The 22,919-nt window shown below is 41.6% G+C and overlaps 1 protein-coding gene across 1 annotated transcript in view; it reads left to right on the top strand.

Moving 5' to 3' along the window:
- Positions 1-877: 877 nt before the first annotated feature.
- LOC147361943 (ATP-binding cassette sub-family C member 4-like) overlaps positions 878-22,919 on the top strand; it is a 211,428-nt gene continuing 189,386 nt past the window's right edge. Inside the window, exons 1-4 of the mRNA XM_086328429.1 lie at positions 878-933; positions 1,225-1,345; positions 18,250-18,474; positions 22,292-22,381. Coding sequence (XP_086184555.1) covers positions 878-933; positions 1,225-1,345; positions 18,250-18,474; positions 22,292-22,381 — 492 coding nt within the window. The remainder of the gene's footprint in view (positions 934-1,224; positions 1,346-18,249; positions 18,475-22,291; positions 22,382-22,919) is intronic.

The raw sequence follows: 22,919 nt of genomic DNA, 5'->3' as shown, positions 1-22,919 counted from the left end.
AGTATACTGTATTTATGTTTTTCCTTCTGGCTTACTTCACTCTGTATAATAGGCTCCAGTTTCATCCACCTCATTAGAACTGATTCAAATGTATTCTTTTTAATGGCAGAGTAATACTCCATTGTGTATATGTACCACTGCTTTCTTATCCATTCATCTGCTGATGGACATCTAGGTTGCTTCCATGTCCTGGCTATTATAAACAGTGCTGCGATGAACATTGGGGTACACGTGTCTCTTTCCCTTCTGGTTTCCTCAGTGTGTATGCCCAGCAGTGGGATTGCTGGATCATAAAGCAGTTCTATTTCCAGTTTTTTAAGGAATCTCCACACTGTTCTCCATAGTGGCTGTACTAGTTTGCATTCCCATCAACAGTGTAAGAGGGTTCCCTTTTCTCCACACCCTCTCCAGCACTTATTATTTGTAGACTTTTGGATCGCAGCCATTCTGACTGGTGTGAAATGGTACCTCATAGTGGTTTTGATTTGCATTTCTCTGATAATGAGTGATGTTGAGCATCTTTTCATGTGTTTGTTAGCCATCTGTATGTCCTTTTAATTTTTAACAGGTGGCTAAACCCCTTGTTTAAAATTGGTTACGAACGGAAATTAAAACCAGATGATTTGTACTCAGTGCTTCCGGAAGATCGCTCCCAGCACCTTGGAGAAGAGCTGCAAGGGTGAGCACAGACATCAGGGAGAAGGGGAGGGAGAGTGAGAATTTCCACATGGGGCTAAAGGTGTCGGGGAGGCTTTGCTTCCTCTGAGTTCTACTGAGTCTGCTCCCCTGACACTGCACGCTCACCCCCTCAGGCTGACCCCAGGCTTAGCCGACTTTGGAGGCTGGGGGAGCCTGTGTTCCCTGTACATCTGTGGGCATGGAGGGAGCCCGCAGCCACGGCCCTGGAGGCCAAGCTCTGTCCCTGGAGGTGGGGTACCTGGAGGAGGGAGTCTGCCCTCCTGAGCTGCTTGTGAACTGTGAGTCCAGCAAAGCTTGGCAGGAACTTGTTTTCTGAGACTAAGACTTCTCCCTCAAGGCCTGGTCTTGTACTTTTTCAGGTGCTTTGGTCTACACTGCTCATCCTTCAGGTGCCTTGTGACCCATTAGCCAGCATCTATGGGGCAGCGGCAGAGCACCCTGTAGTGCAGGCTCGTCTTCTGCTCCGCCCGCCCCCGTTTTACCTGAGCAGGGCTCTTCTTCACTGTTCTTTGTTTCTTATCACAGGTACTGGGATCGAGAACTTTTGAGAGCCAAGAAAGATGCACGGGAGCCTTCTTTAAAGAAAGCAATCATCAAGTGTTACTGGAAATTCTATTTCATTCTGGGACTACTTACGTTTCTTGAGGTAAAAGCTTTTCCATACTGTGCATTGCTTCTCAGTGTGTGCAGATCAGTACTGAGATGGATGAGACGGTGGGGAGAGAGGACAGTGGCTTAAGGTCTGAAGTTAAAACTTGTCTGTGAATCACGATGCAGTTCAGCGGTTGTATTTACTTTTTTTGTATTTACTTTTAGAATGGACAGGTGCTTAAAGACAAATGCTCCAGGGGATTACAGTTGGGTTGGCCAAAAAATTCTTTCAGCTTATGGGAAAACTTGAATGAACCTTTTGCCAAGCCAATGTTTTTCTTTTAACCAATTAAAACATAGTATTGTGGAAGGATGGCACTGACATTTTATACCATATGGAGAAGGCAATGGGAAGCCACTCCAGTACTCTTGCCTGGAAAATCTCATGGACGGAGGAGCTTGGTAGGCTACAGTCCATGGGGTCGCTACTAGTTGGACATGACTGAGCGACTTCACTTTCACTTTTCACTTTCACGCATTGGAGAAGGAAATGGCAACCCACTCCAGTGTCCTTGCCTGGAGAATCCCAGGGATAGGGGAGCCTGGTGGGCTGCCGTCTGTGGGATCGCACAGAGGCAGACACGACTGAAGCGACTTAGCAGCAGAAGCAGCAGGACATTGTTAGTGCTCAGTAAATGATATAAATGCTAAAAGTGATCCTTGAGAAAGAGAAGATTCTACAACCTCAAGGAATACGTGCTTCCTGGTTTGGAGGAAGTAAACTTGGACCTGAGCAATTAATTGTTAACTTGCCCAGGATACATCTGATAAATGCTTTTCTAAGAAGGGATCATTGTCTCTCCCTTTCCAGTGGAATAGGACCTGGGGCCCTGCATCTGGGCAGGAGATGCCAGAGCTCCAAGAGCACACCCTTCCCTGAGCCACTCCCTCCTGGTGGGCCAGGTCACCCAGGTCAGAGACCCCCGTGGGGAGGAGCTCCAGCTTCACCATGAATTATGGAGAATCCCTGCACCATCTATGCTGGTTTCAGTCATGACTGTAGGGATGGATTGCCAGTTGAGAGGAGAGTCTTGGTATCCTGGCACTGGCAGAAGATGTAGGAGGGGATCTGCAGGAGAAAACCAGAGACAGAAAGCCATGAGGTCAATGACCTCCATGACCCTGAAGATCCTGGGTCAAGACCCCGCAGTGAGACACATCCACCTGGGGACACAGTGCTGTCAGCACCCCTGTTCTGGCTGAGCCTTCTGGAGGTCTGCTGCAGACCCCCCTGGGTGGCTCATGCTCTCCGTGGTCCCTTAGCACTGCCTTAGGGACATGGGTGGGCTGTGAGTGTGTGAGAGCAGGAGGGATGGAAGATGCAGTTGCTGTGAAAGGGGTGTTTTAGGTGGAGAAGGTGTGAGTTGTCATCAGTCCATTGTGTTGGGGGTAAGGTGGGTGGGCAAGGTGGTTTACAGGTGGGTGGCATGGCTCTTTTTTAAAGGCTGTGTTTACTAAAGGGCACTGCAGGCAGTGGGCAGCTGGGCAGGTGAAGTCCACCCCACACAACTGGAGAGACAAAGAATCTGTCAGTTCCCAGGGGACTGGGTGGTCCTGGGAGATGGTGTTCTCGTTGATGACAAAGGTGGGTTGACCATTGTGCCAGAGGGTGGGAACAGGTGTGTGTGGCAGAGTGCCACTTTAGACAAGGCTCTTACCACTGAGATATTGAAGTGCCTTGTGAAGCGTGGGGTGGACTGTTGATTTCAAAATTGTCCAGCCCTAGTAACACTTCCTGCTGGGGATCCAGGAAGGCCAGGCCTAGGGATTGTGTCAGTTGTCAGTTGGTAGAGCTCCGGGCCCCTCTTTCAGGAGGCTGGTTGTTGGGCGGTCATGGCAGAGAAGTGGGAAGTAGGGGACCTTGAAAACAAGGGAGCTCATCCTCTGTAGTACTAGAAGTTCTAGTAGCAGTAAGAGGGGCTCATACTCAGTAGTCATGGTGGTGGCAACAACAATACTATTAGTAGTGCAGTAGGAACAATAGTGGTCATTGTATGGATGTGAGAGTTGGACTGTAAAGAAAGCTGAGCACTGAAGAATTGATGCTTCTGAACTGCGGTGTTGGAGAAGACTCTTGAGAGTCCCTTGGACTGCAAGGAGATCCAACCAGTCCATTCTGAAGGAGATCAGCCCTGGGTGTTCTTTGGAAGGAATGATGCTAAAGCTGAAACTCCAGTACTTTGGCCACCTCATGCGAAGAGTTGACTCATTGGAAAAGACTCTGATGCTGGGAGGGATTGGGGGCAGGAGGAAAAGGGGATGACAGAGGATAAGATGGCTGAATGGCATCACCGACTCCATGGACGTGAGTTTGAGTGAACTCCAGGAGATGGCGATGGACAGGGAGGCCTGGCATGCTGCGATTCATGAGGTCGCAAAGAGTCGGACACGACTGAGTGACTGAACTGAACTGAGTAACAATAGTAAGTACTCAAAATTAGTTATGTATCAGGAACTGCTATGAGCACTGTATGTGTAATATCACTTTTATTCCTTTTAACCTAACTCAATGAAGTTGTAGGTTTCATATTACCCCTATTTTAGAAGAGAGGACTCTAAGTCCAAGTAGTTACATAGGACGCCTGTGATCACAGAGGATAAGAAAGCTGTGGTACATATACAAAATAGAGTATTACTCAGCCATTAAAAAGAATACATTTGAATCAGTTCTAATGAGGTGGATGAAACTGGAGCCTATTATACAGAGTGAAGTAAGCCAGAAAGAAAAACACCAATACAGTGTAATAACGCATATATATGGAATTTAGAAAGATGGTAACAATAACCTTGTATACGAGACAACAAAAGAGACACTGATGTATAGAACAGTCTTTTGGACTCTGTGGGAGAGGGAGAGGGTGAGATGATTTGGGAGAATGGCATTGAAATATGTATAATATCATATATGAAACGAGTTGCCAGTCCAGGTTCGATGCACGATACTGGATGCTTGGGGCTAGTGCACTGGGACGACCCAGAGGGATGGTATGGGGAGGGAGGAGGGAGGAAGGTTCAGAATGGGGGACACGTGTATGCCTGTGGCAGATTCATTTTGATATATGGCAGAACCAATACAATATTGTAAAGTTTAAAAATAAAATAAAACTTTAAAAAAAGAAAGCATAAAGAACAAATTGAGGTTCCACTTTGGGCTCTCTGACTTACAAGCCTGTTCATCTTTGTTCATTTGACCCTAGATGAGAGGTCATCTAGGGTCAGAAAGGCTTGTCTTTAGAGCTTTGTATTCATGGTTTCAGACACATGCATCCTGAACTTTGTCTAAAGATAATAAATAGGATGCCAAGAACTTCCTGGAGCAGGAGGTCAGATTTGGGATCATAAATGAGGGTAGAGTTCAGGTGTCCATGTCCCCTGGATGCCAAATTTGACTAGGATGTTGATGCCAGAAGCAACATCATGCTGTATTCAGATGGACCAGGAGCCCTTTAACCTTGCCCACATTACCATCCCGAAGTGGTGATAATTTTAGATAGTGGAAGATCTAAACTCAACTCAGGATTCTCTAAAACATGAACACATTTACTCTGTGACCTTCTGCCCTCTTTTAATTCCTCTGGTGCACAGGATGACTCAGGGGTTACCCATGGTTCCCAGACAGTGCTGTGACCAACAAAAGTGCAAACCCTCCTGGCAGCACCAGTGGGAAGAGGCAGGATGATGCCAGTCCAGGGCAAGGCTTTTGGGGTTAGGATTTCAAAGTGTGAAACCTCTGTCTTGTGAGAATTCAGGAGTGATCATGATGCTGAGGAAACAAGTACCAGGCTAATGTTCAACCTGGAGCACATGCAGGTCACCCCTAATTAGCACAGAACAGCCAGGGAATGCCCAGCAAGCCTGGCCCCTGTGTGTACCTCCATGGGGAACTTGGTTTGGGAGAACAAGTCTCTGCCTGCCTGGGGCCCTCAGGGTGGAGAAGAGGAGCCTGAAAGCTCTTCCTGGACCAGAGACACAGAGACCACCACCCCAGGTCATCAGGGCTTCTCTCTGAGATGAAGTTTTCACCTGCCATTGTGTAAATGGGGTGACCTTGAAGAGCCTCAGTGGGTTCACTCACTCCCTTCTCCTGAGTGGGGAGGAGTGGCCAGGGTTTATATCTTCTTCCTGGGAACCTTAGAAATGGCCAGCTTTCTCTAATCACTGACCTTTATCCAAGGTCACTTTTGCTGGTTGTCTCTGTTTTAGGTAGAGGCTATAGGAAGTCACATATTTGTGTAAATCTTCACTTTGGAGCTCAGCTGATGAGCAGGAAGTAAAGAGAACCCTCTGTGTCCCAAAGAGGGCTTTGTACCTGGACTCAGGGCTGGTTCCCCAAGAGCTGAGTGGTCTTTGCATTTATTTCCCAACCCTTTCTTCCATGTGTCCCTCACTTCTGCTCAACCTGGCAGGCTGAGGAGTGGCTGCTGGTGGCAGAGATACTGTGGGCTCAGAGCAACCATTGAGCACCACACAGCAAGGGAGAGTAGGAGAGGTCACTGAGCCAAGTGGATGGGGACCTGCAGAGTAGACCTGCCCTGCTGATTCTTGAGAGCACAGCATGAGCCATCAGATGTCAGTAATATCCACCGTGACGACCTTGGGACATATATGAGGGTGATGCTTTTCAATTCATTAAAAAAAATGTATTTTTACTGTCTCATTGAAAAATTATTTTTTAAAAATTGAAGTATGATTGACTTACAATATTATATTAGTTTCAAGTGTATAGCATAGTAATTCAATATTTTTGTACATTATAAAATGATCACCCAGATCAGTCTAGTTACCCTCTGTCACCATACAAAGTTTTGCAATGTTATTGACTATATTTCCTATGTTGTACATTACATTCCCACAACCATTTGTTTTATAACTGGAAGTTTGTGCCTCTTAATCTCCCTTACCTATTTCACTCATCCTCCAATCCCCCTCAATCCATTTTCTTTAATAAGTCAAGGAAAGAGGTGACTACTTTTTTAAAAAAGATTGCCTTCATCATGGTGAAAAATTAAAAATTCTTCTTAGAAGTGAAACTTTTAATTACTGTTCAGAAAAGTTGGCTTCTAGAAGTGACTTTTCTCAAGAGTTCTTATTCTGCATGATGGCCTGTAAACAGCAATGAGTTTTCTAAGCCCTTTGTGAAACCAGCCTCTGCCATTAAGGATAGAAAAGGTTTCTTCCCAGGACTCCTGTCTTTTGTGTATACTATAGACATCTTTGCTAATTTTTTTGCTTTCTGGTGTGACAACAAGTTTCTGGTTTATCTTTACACACAAAAAAAGCTGTGCATCCTTAAGTACAAATTTGCCCCAGCCCTGGAATCTCAATTTCTCAAAGCAGCCCTTGGCTCCTTCTAGTGGGAAATGGTATTTAGAGACTATGGTCTGGGCACTAGGAGTGCTCATTGCTGTTGGGTTGGCTATTGTTTCTCAGTTTTTTCATTGGATAAAGCTAGAATACATTGTTTACAGTAAACAGATGCTGAGTTTATATGGGTATTTCCAATCTAAATCTAATTCAGGACAGTAGTGTTTTTGCTTTATCTTTTTACTCTTATATTGGTATCTCTTTTCCTCTCATCATCTATTCTCTTTTCTGTCATGCCTAATGGTGGCTCAGATGGTAGAGAGTCTGCCTGCAGTGCAAGAGACCCACATTCAATCCTTAGGGAAGGTCCTCTGGAGAAGGGCATGGCAACCCACTCCAGTATTCTTGCCTGGAAAATTCCATGGACAGAGGAGCCTGGCAGGCTACAGTCCATGGGGTCGCAAAAAGTTGGACACGACTGAGCGACTTCACTTAATCCCAGTTCTCGATGATACCAACATAATTAGTCATTTAAAAATGTTATAGTATCAACACTATTAAACATAATGTGACTTTTGGAAGCTTTTTTTGTTGTCTTTGTTTCTGTTCATATTGTTCTTAGGCATATCACACAGGGAACGTGTTTTCAAATAATTTTTTTAAAAATCACTTTTAATAATTCTTTTTTGTATAACCTTGCCAATCTACTGGATGGATATAGCTTTTATTTAATTTTACTCTGAAATTTAAGGAATTGATTTTGAAAACTTGATTGTTTTATAACTACAATTCTGTATAATGTTTTCACAATTCCAATTTCAAATCAATAAAAGAGGCTATTTTTAAAGAAGATCGGTATCCTTGTTCCATTCTAATTCTTCCCCCTCTTTAGATGTAACATAACAAAGCTTGATTCATATTTTTATTTTGGAAATAAAATATTTTATAAACATTTATTTTTTTCCTTTTTTTTAATTTTAGTTTACTTTTAAACTTTACATAATTGTATTAGTTTTGCCAAATATCAAAATGAACCCACCACAGGTATACATGTGTTCCCCATCCTGAACCCTCCTCCCTCCTCCCTCCCCATACCATCCCTCTGGGTCGTCCCAGTGCACTAGCCCCATGCATCCAGTATCATGCATCAAACCTGGACCGGCATCTCGTTTCATACATGATATTTTACATGTTTCAATGCCATTCTCCCAAATCTTCCCACCCTCTCCCTCTTCCACAGAGTCCATAAGACTGTTCTATACATCAGTGTCTCTTTTGCTGTCTCGTACAAAGGGTTATTGTTACCATTTTCTAAATTCCATATATATGCGTTAGTATACTGTAATGGTGTTTTTCCTTCTGGCTTACTTCACTCTGTATAATAGGCTCCAGTTTCATCCACCTCATTAGAACTGATTCAAATGTATTCTTTTTAATGGCTGAGTAATACTCCATTGTGTATATGTACCACTGCTTTCTTATCCATTCATCTGCTGATGGACATCTAGGTTGCTTCCATGTCCTGGCTATTATAAACAGTGCTGCGATGAACATTGGGGTACATGTGTCTCTTTCCCTTCTGGTTTCCTCAGTGTGTATGCCCAGCAGTGGGATTGCTGGATCATAAGGCAGTTCTATTTCCAGTTTTTTAAGGAATCTCCACACTGTTCTCCATAGTGGCTGTACTATTTTGCATTCCCACCAATAGTGTAAGAGGGTTCCCTTTTCTCCACACCCTCTCCAGCATTTATTATTTGTAGACTTTTGGATCGCAGCCATTCTGACTGGTGTGAAATGGTACCTCATAGTGGTTTTGATTTGCATTTCTCTGATAATGAGTGATGTTGAGCATCTTTCCATGTGTTTGTTAGCCATCTGTATGTCTTCTTTGGAGAAATGTCTATTTAGTTCTTTGGCCCATTTTTTGATTGGGTCATTTATTTTTCTGGAGTTGAGCTGTAGGAGTTGCTTGTATATTTTTGAGATTAGTTGTTTGTCAGTTGCTTCATTTGCTATTATTTTCTCCCATTCTGAAGGCTGTCTTTTCACCTTGCTAATAGTTTCCTTTGATGTGCAGAAGCTTTTAAGGTTAATTAGGTCCCATTTGTTTATTTTTGCTTTTATTTCCAATATTCTGGGAGGTGGGTCATAGAGGATCCTGCTGTGATGTATGTCAGAGAGTGTTTTGCCTATGTTCTCCTCTAGGAGTTTTATAGTTTCTGGCCTTACGTTGAGATCTTTAATTCACTTTGAGTTTATTTTTGTGTATGGTGTTAGAAAGTGTTCTAGTTTCATTCTTTTACAAGTGGTTGACCAGATTTCCCAGCACCACTTGTTAAAGAGATTGTCTTTAATCCATTGTATATTCTTGCCTCCTTTGTCAAAGATAAGGTGTCCATAGGTGCGTGGATTTATCTCTGGGCTTTCTATTTTGTTCCATTGATCTATATTTCTGTCTTTGTGCCAGTACCATACTGTCTTGATAACTGTGGCTTTGTAGTAGAGCCTGAAGTCAGGTAGGTTGATTCCTCCAGTTCCATTCTTCTTTCTTAAGATCGCTTTGGCTATTCGAGGTTTTTTGTATTTCCATACAAATTGTGAAATTATTTGTTCTAGCTCTGTGAAGAATACTGTTGGTAGCTTGATAGGGATTGCATTGAATCTATAAATTGCTTTGGGTAGTATACTCATTTTCACTATATTGATTCTTCCAATCCATGAACATGGTATATTTCTCCATCTATTAATGTCCTCTTTGATTTCTTTCACCAGTGTTTTATAGTTTTCTATATATAGGTCTTTAGTTTCTTTAGGTAGATATATTCCTAAGTATGTTATTCTTTCCATTGCAATGGTGAATGGAATTGTTTCCTTAATTTCTCTTTCTATTTTCTCATTATTAGTGTATAGGAATGCAAGGGATTTCTGTGTGTTGATTTTATATCCTGCAATTTTACTATAGTCATTAATTAGCTCTAGTAATTTTCTGGTGGAGTCTTTAGGGTTTTCTATGTAGAGGATCATGTCATCTGCAAATAGTGAGAGTTTTACTTCTTCTTTTCCAATTTGGATTCCTTTTATTTCTTTTTCTGCTCTGACTGCTGTGGCCAAAACTTCCAAAACTATGTTGAATAGTAATGGTGAAAGTGGGCACCCTTGTCTTGTTCCTGACTTTAGAGGAAATGCTTTCAATTTTTCACCATTGAGGATAATGTTTGCTGTGGGTTTGTCATATATAGCTTTTATTATGTTGAGGTATATTCCTTCTATTGCTGCTTTCTGGAGAGTTTTTATCATAAATGGGTGTTGAATTTTGTCAAAGGCTTTCTCTGCATCTATTGAGATAATCATATGGTTTTTATTTTTCAATTTGTTAATGTGGTGTATTACATTGATTGATTTGCGGATATTGAAGAATCCTTGCATCCCTGGGATAAAGCCCACTTGATCATGGTGTATGATCTTTTTAATGTGTTGTTAAACATTTATTTTTTTTTCTGTGATGTCAGATGGAAGGTCTGAATTTCATCATTGAAGTCTCATGAGTTTGAGTTCATAAGGAGTTTTCTTAGAAGCATGATATGTAACATGGAACTTGGGTTAAAACCCTCTGTGGTACTTTTAAGTTCTTCAAAGCAAGTTCATGGCCCCTCCGGGCCCAGACGCCCTGATGATGCAGGAGAATAGCAGATGCTTACATGGGATTAGATTCTACATCCAGAATCTTCCAGGGAGAGGGAACTTCAGGGTCCATCTTTAATCATTTGAACCTAAACCAGTTTTTGGAGGCTTGGCTTCAGGCCTCAGAGTGCTCTTCACCCCTCCCAGGTGATGCTAAGGTACAGTCAGGATGAAGACCACTGTGTCAGGAGGAGTGAAGTTATATTTAGCATCCTAATGGTTATTATTTTCCCAGATTCATTTATTTTCCTCCTTAGCTCTGGATCTGTCTCAGCTCTGCTGTTTGTCACCTGTTCCCCCATTTCTGAAAGTAAGTTTCCCCTTCATTTTTCCTACAAGCTCATTTTTTTTTTGCTTATATTTCACTCAAGCATTTTTTTCTTTGTCTTATATAGCTTGTTTCTGTTTTCTTCATTTTCTTAATTTTTCTTATGAAGCAGAGTTGATGGAGTTGGGTAAGAAAACTTTTAAGTGTGTGTGGAAATGTAATGGAAAAACTATACTGACTAGGGAAATTTTAGCACTTAACCCTGTGAGAAGTTCCCCTAAGAAGCAGGAAAAGGGGTCCAAAAGTCAAGGGCTATCAGGAGGCTGAATACCAAGGACTCCACCTAGAAACGTCTGCCCCAGAGACTCTGAGATGCTTGTAGAAACTTGATTGAATGTTGTCATTTTATATTGGACTCTTTTTAAAAATCATGGTTTCATAGTTGTGAAGAATTCTTATGAAGATGTAAGAACCATATTCTCAATTGGTTTGTGGAAAGAATATTCACAAATCAAACTTAGACTGATGTTAAAGATGAAGAGTTTTGGGGAACAATTTTTGATCTTGTGCTTGCTTATCCAGAAAGTTTTAATTTGGCTAGTCTTAAGTTTGATAGTGAAGATTTTCTCAGTTGTTTTATTGCTCACTAGTTGAGGATTAAGATCAAGAATAGAGAGAAGAGTAGAAGCTATAGACCATGGACTGGTATTACTCCTCATTGAGTCTGCTTGCACAACTGGGTGATTAAAGACTGTATCTCAGCAGATAAACCCAGACACTTAGGCAGTAATGACCTGGTTTTATTTCACACTCTTTTTTTGCTGGATTTGTTGCATTTATCAGTATTCTTTTAGGTGGGTGACATTACTCTTACTCCTCCTGTAATTGCAGCGATGTGAGGATAAAATAACTGAGTAACAGACAGCGGAGTAATAGCCAACAAAGGTCCATCTAGCCAAAGCTGTGGTTTTTCCAGTAGTCATGTATGTATGTGAGAGTTGGAATATAAAGAAAGCTGAGTGCCAAAGAATTGATGCTTTTGAACTGTGCTATTGGAGAAGAACAGTATGAAAAGGCAAAATGATAGGATACTGAAAGAGAAACTCCCCAGGTCAGTAGGTGCCCAATATGCTACTGGAGGTCAGTGGAGAAATAACTCCAGAAAGAATGAAGGGATGGAGCCAAAGCTAAAAGAATACCCAGCTGTGGATGTGACCGGTGATAGAAGCAAGGTCTGAGGCTGTAAAGAGCAATATTGCATAGGAACCTGGAATGTCAGGTCCATGAATCAAGGCAAATTGGAAGTGGTCAAACAAGAGATGGCAAGAGTGAATGTCAACATTCTAGGAATCAGCAAACTGAAATGGACTGGAATGGGTGAATTTAACTCAGACGACCATTATATCTACTGCAGCAGGCAGGAATCCCTTAGAAAAAATGGAGTAGCCATCATGGTCAACAAAAGAGTCTGAAAGGCAGTACTTGGATGCAATCTCAAAAATGACAGAATGATCTCCGTTTGTTTCCAAGGCAAACCATTCAATATCACAGTTATCCAAGTCTATGCCCCAACCAGTAATGCTGAAGAAGCTGAAGCTGAACGGTTCTGTGAAGACCTACAAGACCTTTTAGAACTAACACCCAAAAAAAGATGTCCTTTTCATTATAGGGGACTGGAATGCAAAAGTAGGAAGTCAAACACCTGGAGTAACAGGCAAATTTGGCCTTGGAATATGGAATGAAGCAGGGCAAAGACTAATAGAGTTTTGCCAAGAAATGCACTGGTCATAACAAACACCCTCTTCCAACAACACAAGAGAAGACTCTATACATGGACATCACCAGATGGTCAACACCAAAATCAGATTGATTATATTCTTTGCAGGCAATGATGGAGAAGCTCTATACAGTCAGCAAAAACAAGACCAGGAGCTGACTGTTGCTCAGACCATGAAATCCTCATTGCCAAATTCAGACTTAAATTGAAGAAAGTAGGGAAAACCAATAGACCATTCAGGTATGACCTAAATCAAATCCCTTATGATTATACAGTGGAAGTGAGAAATACATTTAAGGGCCTAGATCTGATAGATAGACTGCCTGATGAGCTATGGAATGAGGTTCATGACATTGTATAGGAGACAGGGATCAAGAACATCCCCATGGAAAAGAAATGCAAAAAAGCAAAATGGCTGTCTGGGAAGGCCTTACAAATAGCTGTGAAAAGAAGAGAAGTGAAAAGCAAAGGAGAAAAGGAAAGATATAGAGATCTGAATGCAGAGTTCCAAAGAATAGCAAGAAGAGATAAGAAAGCCTTCTTCGGCGAATAATACAAAGAAATAGAGGAAAACAACAGAATGGGAAAGACTAGAGATCTCTTCAAGAAAATCGGAGATACCAAAGGAACATTTCATGCAAAGATGGGCTTGATAAAGGACAGAAATGGTATTGACCTAACAGAAGCAGAAGATATTAAGAGATGGCAAGAATACACAGAAGAACTGTACAAAAAAAATCTTCACGACCCAGAGAATCACGATGGTGTGATCACTGACCTAGAGCCAGACATCCTGGAATGTGAAGTCAAGTGGGAGTTGGAAAGCATCACTACGAACAAAGCTAGTGGAGGTGATAGAATTCCAGTTCAGCTATTCCAAATCCTGAAAGATGATGCCATGAAAGTGCTACACTCAACATACCAGCAAATTTGGAAAACTCAGCAGTGGCCACAGGACTGGAAAAGGTCAGTTTTCATTCCAATCCCAAAGAAAGGCAATGCCAAATAATGCTCAAACTACTGCACAATTTCACTCATCTCACACGCTAGTAAAGTAATGCTTAAAATTCTCCAAGCCAGGCTTCAGCAATATGTGAACCATGAACTTCCTGATGTTCAAGCTGGTTTTAGAAAAGGCAGAGGAACCAGAGATCAAATTGCCAACATCCGCTGGATCATGGAAAAAGCAAGAGAATTCCAGAAAAACATCGATTTCTGCTTTATTGACTATGCCAAAGCCTTTGACTGTGTGGATCACAATAAACTGTGGACAATTCTGAAAGAGATGGGAATACCAGACCACCTGATCTGTGTCTTGAGAAATTTGTATGCAGGTCAGGAAGCAACAGTTAGAACTGGACATGGAACAACAGACTGGTTCCAAATAGGAAAAGGAGTTCGTCAAGGCTGTATATTATCACCCTGTTTATTTAACTTATATGCAGAGTACATCATGAGAAATGCTGGGCTGGAGGAAGCACAAGCTGGAATCAAGATTGCCAGGAGAAATTTCAATAACCTCAGATATGCAGATGACACTACCCTTATGGCAGAAAGTGAAGAGGAACTAAAAAGCCTCTTGATGAAGCTGAAAGTGGAGACTGAAAAAGTTGGCTTAAGGCTCAACATTCGAAAATGAAGATCATGGCATCCGGTCCCATCACTTCATGGGAAATAGATGGGGAAACAGCGGAAACAGTGTCAGACTTTATTTTTTGGGGCTCCAAAATCACTGCAGATGGTGACTGCAGCCATGAAATTAAAAGACGCTTACTCCTTGAAAGGAAAGTTATGACCAACCTAGATAGCATATTCAAAAGCAGAGACATTACTTTGCTAACCAAGGTCCGTTTAGTCAAGTCTATGGTTTTTCCTGTGGTCATGTATGGATGTGAGAGTTGGACTGTGAAGAAGGCTGAGTGCCGAAGAATTGATGCTTTTGAACTGTGGTGTGGGAGAAGACTCTTGAGAGTCCCTTGGACTGCAAGGAGATCCATCCAGTCCATCCTAAAGGAAACCAGTCCTGAATATTCATTGGAAGGACTGATGCTGAAGCTGAAACTCCGATATTTTGGCCATTTGATGGAAAGAGCTGACTCATTAGAAAAGAACCTGGTGCTAGAAAAGATTGAAGGCAGGAGGAGAAGGGGATGACAGAGGATGAGATTGTTGGATGACATCACTAACTCAGTGGACATGAGTTTGAGCAGGCTCTGGGGCTCGGTGATGAACAGGGAGGCCTGGCATGCTGCAGTCCATGGGGTCAAAAAGTGTTGGACATTACTGAGCTACTGAACTGAACAGACAGCAGTGATTCCCAAAAAAGAATCACAGTTTTAAGACACTTTGGGATGGCAGGTGTTACCACTGGGCTTCTGGTGGATAGCCCCAGGTTTGTAGCCTGCAGCACTGGGCTGCCCTTTATCATATCTGGGCTGGGACAGCCATGTGTAGTTTGACTTTCTTGCTTCTCTGTGTAAGTCTCTAGACTTCTATCTCAGGAAACTGTATAAACTGTGTTTTAAAATCTATGAGGGGCTCTTCTTAAGCTCTTAGTGCCACCAGGTGTGAATGTTGGAGCTTGCTGGAAATGTAACAGTGAGCCTTTGTGTTTTTGAGAACTGGTCATCACTCTGATATGGTCATCTTATTCATAATTCTTCCACTAAACAGTCTTCTTTTCTCTGGAGTACATGAAATCTCCTGTGACCTTGTGGAAGTTAAGGCAGGTATTACAGCCTGTGAACATGTGGGTAGAACAAGACAGAAGTTTAGGGCTTCTGTGTCACAGCTTTTGAGAGATGGGTCCAGCTTTCTGTAAATAATCTGATCAGGTACTAGTTAGTTGAGCAGAAAATGCATTTTAGTTATGCTTCATGTTTTGAATTTTGAATTCTCCTTCTCTTCCTCTTGTGGGTTCTTCAACTTTGTACAGACTGAAGAGAGCTATCAAAATCAAACTCATCAGAGGACTTCCCTGGTGGTCCAGTGGTTAAGACTGCTTCCAATGCAGGGCTCACAGGTTTGATCCCTGGTTGGAAAATTAAGATATCACATACCTCAGGGCAACTAAGCTGGTGCTTCCCAACTAGAGAAGTCTGCACGCTACAATAAAGACCCAACACAGGAAAAAAAAGAGTTTCATGCTGGAGATTTCTTGGTGTAGGATGTTTTGCAGTCGAGTAGACCAGTTAAAGTTGATAGAGATCAAATCTAGACATTAATTGAGAACAACAATGTTATATCATATGGGAGATAGCCAGCATACTCAAACTATCCAAAAACAAACAAACAAACAAACATTGAAAGTCATTGCACCATCTTGGTTATATTAATCACTTTGATGATTGGTTTCCACCAAAGTTAAATTCAGTTCGGTGGCTCAGTCGTCTCTGACTCTTTGCGACCCCATGGACTGCAGCACGCCAGCTTCCCTGTCCATCACTAACTCCCAGAGTTTACCCAAACTCATGTCCATTGAGTCAGTGATGCCATCTAAACATCTCATCCTCTGTCATCCCCTTCTCCTGCCCTCAATCTTTCCCAGCATCAGGGTCTTTTCAAATGAGTCAGTTCTTTGCATCAGGTGGCCAAAGTATTGGAGCTTCAGCTTCAGCACCAGTCCTTCCACTGAACACTCAGGACTGATCTCCTTTAGGATGGACTGGTTGGAACTCCTTGCAGGCCAAGGGACTCTCAAGAGTCTTCTCCAACACCACAGTTCAAAAGCATCAATTCTTCAGTGCTCAGCTTTCTTTATAGTCCAACTCTCACATCCATACATGACTACTGGAAAAACTATAGCCTTGACTAGATGGACCTTTGTTGGCAAAGTAATGTCTCTGCTTTTTAATATGCTGTCTAGATTGGTCATAACTTTTCTTCCTAGGAGTAACCATCTTTTAATTTCATGGCTGCAGTCACCATCTGTGGTGATTTTGGAGCCCCCCAAAATAAAGTCTGCCACTGTTTCCTCATCTATTTGCTGTGAAATGATGGGACTGGATGCCATGATCTTAGTTTTCTGAATGTTGAGCTTTAAGCCAATTTTTTCACTCTCCTCTTTCACTTGCATCAAGAGGCTCTTTAGTTCTTCTTCCCTTTCTGCCATAAGGGTGGTGTCATCTGCATATCTGGGGTTATTGACATTTCGGCCGGCAAGCTTGATTCCAACTTGTGCTTCATCCGGCCCAGCGTTTCTTGTGATGTACTCTGCATAGAAGTTAAATAAGCAGGGTGACGATATACAGCCTTACGTACACCTTTTCCCGATTTGGAACCAGTCTGTTGTTCCATGTCCAGTTCTAACTTGCTTCCTGACCTGCATAAAGATTTCTCAAGAGGCAGTTCAGGTGGTCTGGTATTCCCGTCTCTTTCAGAATTTTCCACAGTTTGTTGTGATCCACACAGTCAAAGGCTTTGGCATAGTCAATAAAGCAGAAGTAGATGCTTTTCTGGAACTCTCTTGTTTTTTCTTTGATCCAACAGATGTTGGCAATTTGATCTCTGGTTCTTCTGCCTTTTCTAAAACCAGCCCAAACATCTGGAAGTTCATGGTTCATGTATTGCTAATGCCTGGCTTGGAGATTTTTGAGCATTACTTTACTAGCATGTAAGATGAGTGCAATTGTGTGGTAGTTTGAGCATTCTTTGGCATTGCCTTTCTTTGGGATTGGAGAGAAAACTGACCTTTTCCTGTCCTGTAGCCACCACTGAGTTTTCCAAATTTGCTGGCATATTGAGTGCAGCACTCTCATAGCATCATCTTTTAGGATTTGAAATAGGTCAACTGGAATTCCATCAACTCCACTAGCTTTGTTTGTAGTGATGTTTCCTAAGGCCCACTTGACTTCACATTCCAGGATGTCTGGCTCTTGGTGAGTAATCACACCATCATGATCATCTAAGTTGAGCGAGGAGAAATACAAAGACCTTCTTGATCATATTTCTGCATACCATTCTCTACTGAAATGTAACTATTAATAAAATGCTCCTTTTCAAAAACAAATTGTGATGGGTGATGAAAAGTGAATAATGTACACTAATGCTGAATGGAAGAGATCCTGGGGTAAATGAAATTAACCACCACCAACCACAACAAAGTCTAGTATTCATCCAAAGAAGGTGATGTGTATAGGGTGAAGACTGGAAGGGGGTCCTCTATTGTGAGCTCCTTTTGGAAAAACAAACATTTAATTCCAATGAGTACTTCTCCCAATTAGGTCAACTTAAAGCAGCTCTTGATGATAAGTGTTGGAATTAGTCAACAGAAAATACATAATGTAAGACCATATATTTCTTTGATGACCAGGCAAAAACTGTTACAGCCTAGCCTGGAAATTCTGACTCATCTGCCATATTCACCAGACATTGCACTTTCAGGTTTCCATTTATTTTGTTTTTTACAAAATTCTCTTAATGGAAAAAATTCTAACTCCCCAGAAGACTGTTAAAGGCACCTGAAATAGTTCTTTGCTCAAAAAGATATAAAGTTTTGGGAAGATGGAATTATGAAGTTGCCTGAAAAATGGCAGAAGATAGTGGAACAGAATTTTGAATACGTTATTCAACAAAGTTCTTGGTGAAAATGAAAACTGTATCTCTTATTTTTACTTAAAAATCAAAAGAACTTTTTGGCCAACCCAATACTAAGGCTTTATTGTCTTTGAATGTAAAATTTTGGCTTACCTTAAAACTGTCTCTGGTTGTCTTACTGGAAATAGTGAATCTGTGTATTTTTCCTTTAGATTAGCAATGAGTGTAGCATTTTGTCAAGATGGCTTTTTAACATGCTAATAATAAAAGTAAAGTTTGTGTTAAGAAAAATTGGCATAACTTGTAGCTCTAATTAAGGCTTTTTTTCTTTCAGGAAGGCACCAAGGTGGTTCTGCCCATATTTTTGGGGAAAATTATTAGTTACGTTGCAAACTATGATCCCAATGATTCTGCCGCTTTGCATGAAGCCTACGGCTATGCAGCAGGGCTGAGCGCCTGCGTGCTCGTGTGGGCCGTTCTGCACCACTTGTGCTTCTACCACATGCAGCATGTGGGGATGAGGCTGAGGGTAGCCGTGTGCCATATGATCTACCGCAAGGTGAGTGTCGCTCGGTACCACGGTGTGTACCTCCCCTAGAGGATCAGGAACATTTTGGGAAAGTTCTCTATAAATTAAACATCTTGTAACTGGGATCATTTACACCTTCCTAGAGAAGCTTGCTATCTGTATCAGGCCAATTTTGTTTTCATCATTTAAGCAAACTTTACAAGTGAATAATTAAAAGTTTTGTAATGAGATCGGGTCAGGGCTGCCTTTGATAACTCTTATCCACAGGTTGTCATGTAATATCCACTCAGCTTGCAATGGAATTTAATTAAAAAATAAGTATAAAAAGTATCAAATTTGTTTTCACTGTTTTCATGCCTTAATCTTGTAGCTGTATTTGTGGCAATTTTGTTGTTCATTAAGGCCATCTTTTACATCAAATTGGTATTTAAAAGTAAACTTCATTGATTGGATTTATAAAATTAAATCTAGGAGCACAAAATGTATTTGAGAAAGGGAATGATTATATGTTTAAATGACTCATCTAGTCATATTGAATGTAATTGTGTGAACTAAAGAAAAATATAAATGGAATCCATGCCAAACATAGATTATCTTGCTGTATTCTATAGCTATGATTGTTTATAATGGTATTAAAGAATAGAACTGAATATTGGGATGAAACTTGAAATCTTATGCAGTTTTTAGTAATTTTGGTGAGAATTTGTTGCTATTCATTCAAGTTATTTTCTTAATTCAATATTTCCTTTTTTTTTTTTTAGTATGCATTTTAGCACTTTTAATAAGACCTGATTTGGTATGTTGAGTGATTTTGTGTTGAGAAATGCCACAGAATTATTCTATAGTTTACCCTAGTCTTAACTAGTTTAAAAGAAATACGGATTTTAGCAGCTTTTACAAAGGAATTGCCACAGTGTTAAGAGCTGAAGGGCTCATTATAAATTTGACCCTGCATATCTCTTTGCCCTGGGCTGTTTCCTTTTTCCTAGAAAAAAAATTTTTATTTAGCTGTATTTTATTGTAGAAATTTGATGAGAGAATAGATCTTAAGTGTTCTCACCACACACATGAAAGGATAACTATGTGCAATGATGGGTTTGTTCATTTGTTTTCCTACTGTAACCATTTCTCCATGTTTATTTACCTCAAAACATCACACTGCACATAGTAAATTTATTTAATTTTATTACAAATGAATAAAATCCTCAATGAAAGCTAAAACCAGGTGACTTAAATGAAAATTATTGCTTCTTTTACTATTTGTTACTTATCTAGAGCTCCTGTTTCCTGGGAATACTTTTCTGGGCAAAATGTAGAATGTCTTCTCCCATCTTTAAATCTCAGGACTGTGTGGACTCAGGGCCCTGACCTCTCACTGTCTGTGTTTGGCACATAAGCTCAGTTTCTCCTTGGGTGACATACCTTCTAGTTAAGGGTCTTCATTGTCTGCCATCATCATTTTTGTTATTCTCTGGCACCTTCTGCCATTTAGTAGACAAATACTCAGATTTCCCCACAAATTAGCTAGATTTTTATCTTTCCAGATCATGCTTAGCTCCCATGAGTATGCAGGAAATTTCACCAGAACTGCACTGTGAAAAACCTTAAGTTAGATTTGAGATGATGATTTAGTCAAAAAGACCTTGTTCTTTGCTGCATAGCTGAGCCACTGTCCATCTAGTTTTCTTTCTCTTCCAGCTAACACTTTGGAATGTCTCCTTTGGGAAATCTGATCGGACCTTGTATGTTGCTTATGTGAATGTAAACATCTCCCACAGTGTTCATTTACCGGCTTCAGTTCAGTTCAGTCGCTCAGTCGTGTCCGATTCTTTGCAACCCCATGAATCACAGCATGCCAGACCTCCCTGTCCATCACCAACTCCTGGAGTTCACTGAGACTCACGTCCATCGAGTCAGTGATGTCATCCAGCCATCTCATCCTCTGTCGTCCCCTTCTCCTCCTGCCCCCAATCCCTCCCAGCATCAGAGTCTTTTCCAATGAGTCAACTGTTCGCATGAGGTGGCCATAGTACTGGAGTTTCAGCTTTAGCATCATTCCTTCCAAAGAAATCCCAGGGCTGATCTCCTTCAGAATGGACTGGTTGGATCTCCTTGCAGTCCAAGGGACTCTCAAGAGTCTTCTCCAACACCACAGTTCAAAAGCATCAATTCTTCGGCACTCAACTTTCTTCACAGTCCAACTCTCACATCCATACATGACTACTGGAAAAACCATAGCCTTGACTAGATGGACCTTTGCTGGCAAAGTAATGTCTCTGCTTTTTAATATACTATCTAGATTGGTCATAATTTTCCCTTCAAGGAGTAAGTCTTTTAATTTCATGGCTGCAGTCACCATCTGCAGTGATTTTGGAGCCCCAAAAAATAAAGTCTGACACTGTTTCCACTGTTTCCCTATCTATTTTCCATGAAGTGATGGGGCCGGATGCCATGATCTTCGTTTTCTGAATGTTGAACTTTTTCACTCTCCTCTTTCACTTTCATCAAGAGGCTTTTTAGTTCCTCTTCACTTTCTGCCATAAGGGTGATGTCATCTGCATATCTGAGGTTATTGATATTTCTCCTGGAAATCTTGATTCCAGCTTGTGCTTCTTCAAGCCCAGCATTTCTCATGATGTACTGCATATAAGATAAATAAGCAGGGTGACCAAATACAGCCTTGATGAACTCCTTTTCCTATTTGGAACCAGTCTGTTGTTCCATATCCAGTTCTAACTGTTGCTTCCTGACCTGCATACAGGTTTCCCAAGAGACAGGTCAGGTGGTCTGGTATTCCCGTCTCTTTAAGAATTTTCCACAGTTTATAGTGATCCACACAGTCAAAGGCTTTGGCATAGTAAATAATTAGTGTTTTGAATATTATACTGGTTAGTTTTAGAATGAGGAAACTAAGACCAAAGTGTTTAAATGATGTCACACCTGGAATTAATGACTGACCAGATGTATAGTCCAAGTCCCCTAATCTCTTTCCTTGAGGTGGCCTCTCCACTCTCATCTTGTTGTTGTTGTTCAGTCACTCAGTCCTGTCCAGTTCTGTGACCCCATGAACTGCAGCACACCAGCCTTCCCTGCCCTTCAATATCTCCTGGATTTTGCTCAAACTCATGTCCATCAAGTCAGGGATGCCATCCAACTATCTCATCCTCTGTTGTCCCTTCTTCTTCCTGACCTAATTTTTCCCAGCATCAGGTTCTTTTCCAATTTGTCAACTCTTGGCATCAGGTGGCCAGAGTATTGGAGCTTCAGCTTCAGTATCAGTCCTTACAATGAATATTCAGAGTTGATTTTCCTTAGGATTGAGTGGTTGGATCTCCTTGCAGTCCAAGGGACTCAAGAGTCTTCTCCAGCACCACATTTCAAAAGCATCAATTCTTTGGTGCTCATCCTTCTTTATGGTCCAGCTCTCACATCTGTACATGACAACTGGCAAAACCATAGCTTTGACTATATGGACCTTTGTCAGCAGAATGATATCTGCTTTTTAATATGCTGACTAGTTTTTGGCTTAAAATTACTTTAGTTGACCCCTAAGTCTAAGTCTGTATTCCTTTATCCTTCGGGCAGGTCCAAGTTCACTGAGAAACAGGGTGGAGGGTTTTGCGTCTACCTCCTGCTCCTCCCTTTGCTGTCCTTGAAGGCAGGGCTGCCACCATATTTAATCATCTAAGGATGAACATGGGTCCCTAGAGCCCTGATTTCAGGCATCGTCCTGCTAGTCCTGACACCACACAAGACCCCATGAACATTCACTCCTTTTTGCTATGTTCTCAGACTGACTTGGTATCACTGTAGAAATCCTATTCTCTGTATGTTTCTCTCATTTCAGTCACTTCGCCTGAGTAGCTCAGCCATGGGAAAGACCACCACAGGCCAGATATTCAACCTCCTGTCCAACGATGTGAACAGATTTGATCAGGTGAGCTGCCCCTGAGGGATCCCCTTCCATTTCCCCTCCTTCTCACTGTGTTTAGCTCATTGGGATGCCAGGTGCCAGGGTTTGGTGTCAGCGAGGGTTCTGTTGAGGACATAAGACAAAGGTTCTCTTTATCCAATGCTCATTTCCTATTTGTGCAGCTTGGATGTGATAATATGTGTTGTCCTATAGATGAGGGTTTGGTTTTTCTGAGAAGGTCTGCAACATACTTCAGTAATAGACAGGCAGCAGTGTTCTTGCCCAGCTTGGTTAGTGTTCCTGGGGTCCTCCTGGAGTGGTCCTTCTTGGCACGTGGTGTTGGTGTTGCTGGACTGTCTTCGTCCTCTGGATGATGAAGGCTTGGTGGGTAGGGATTGTTCTTTTTCTGCACCAAGTTCAGTGCCTGCTGCATAGGGAGCCTTTGAGGAATAATGCCAAGTGTGTGGTCCCCAGCCAGACACAGCCTCCCCTCTGCTGTCCCATCGTACCCATTTTACACTTACCTTATGAACAGATCATGTTACCTATGCCATTGTAGCTG

This window comes from Bos grunniens, chromosome 12, assembly GCF_055505025.1.
Source record: "Bos grunniens cultivar Pamir isolate PY7600 chromosome 12, Bosgru_T2T1.0, whole genome shotgun sequence".
NCBI lineage: Eukaryota > Metazoa > Chordata > Mammalia > Artiodactyla > Bovidae > Bos > Bos grunniens.
This window is presented reverse-complemented; position numbering and strand designations above follow the sequence as displayed.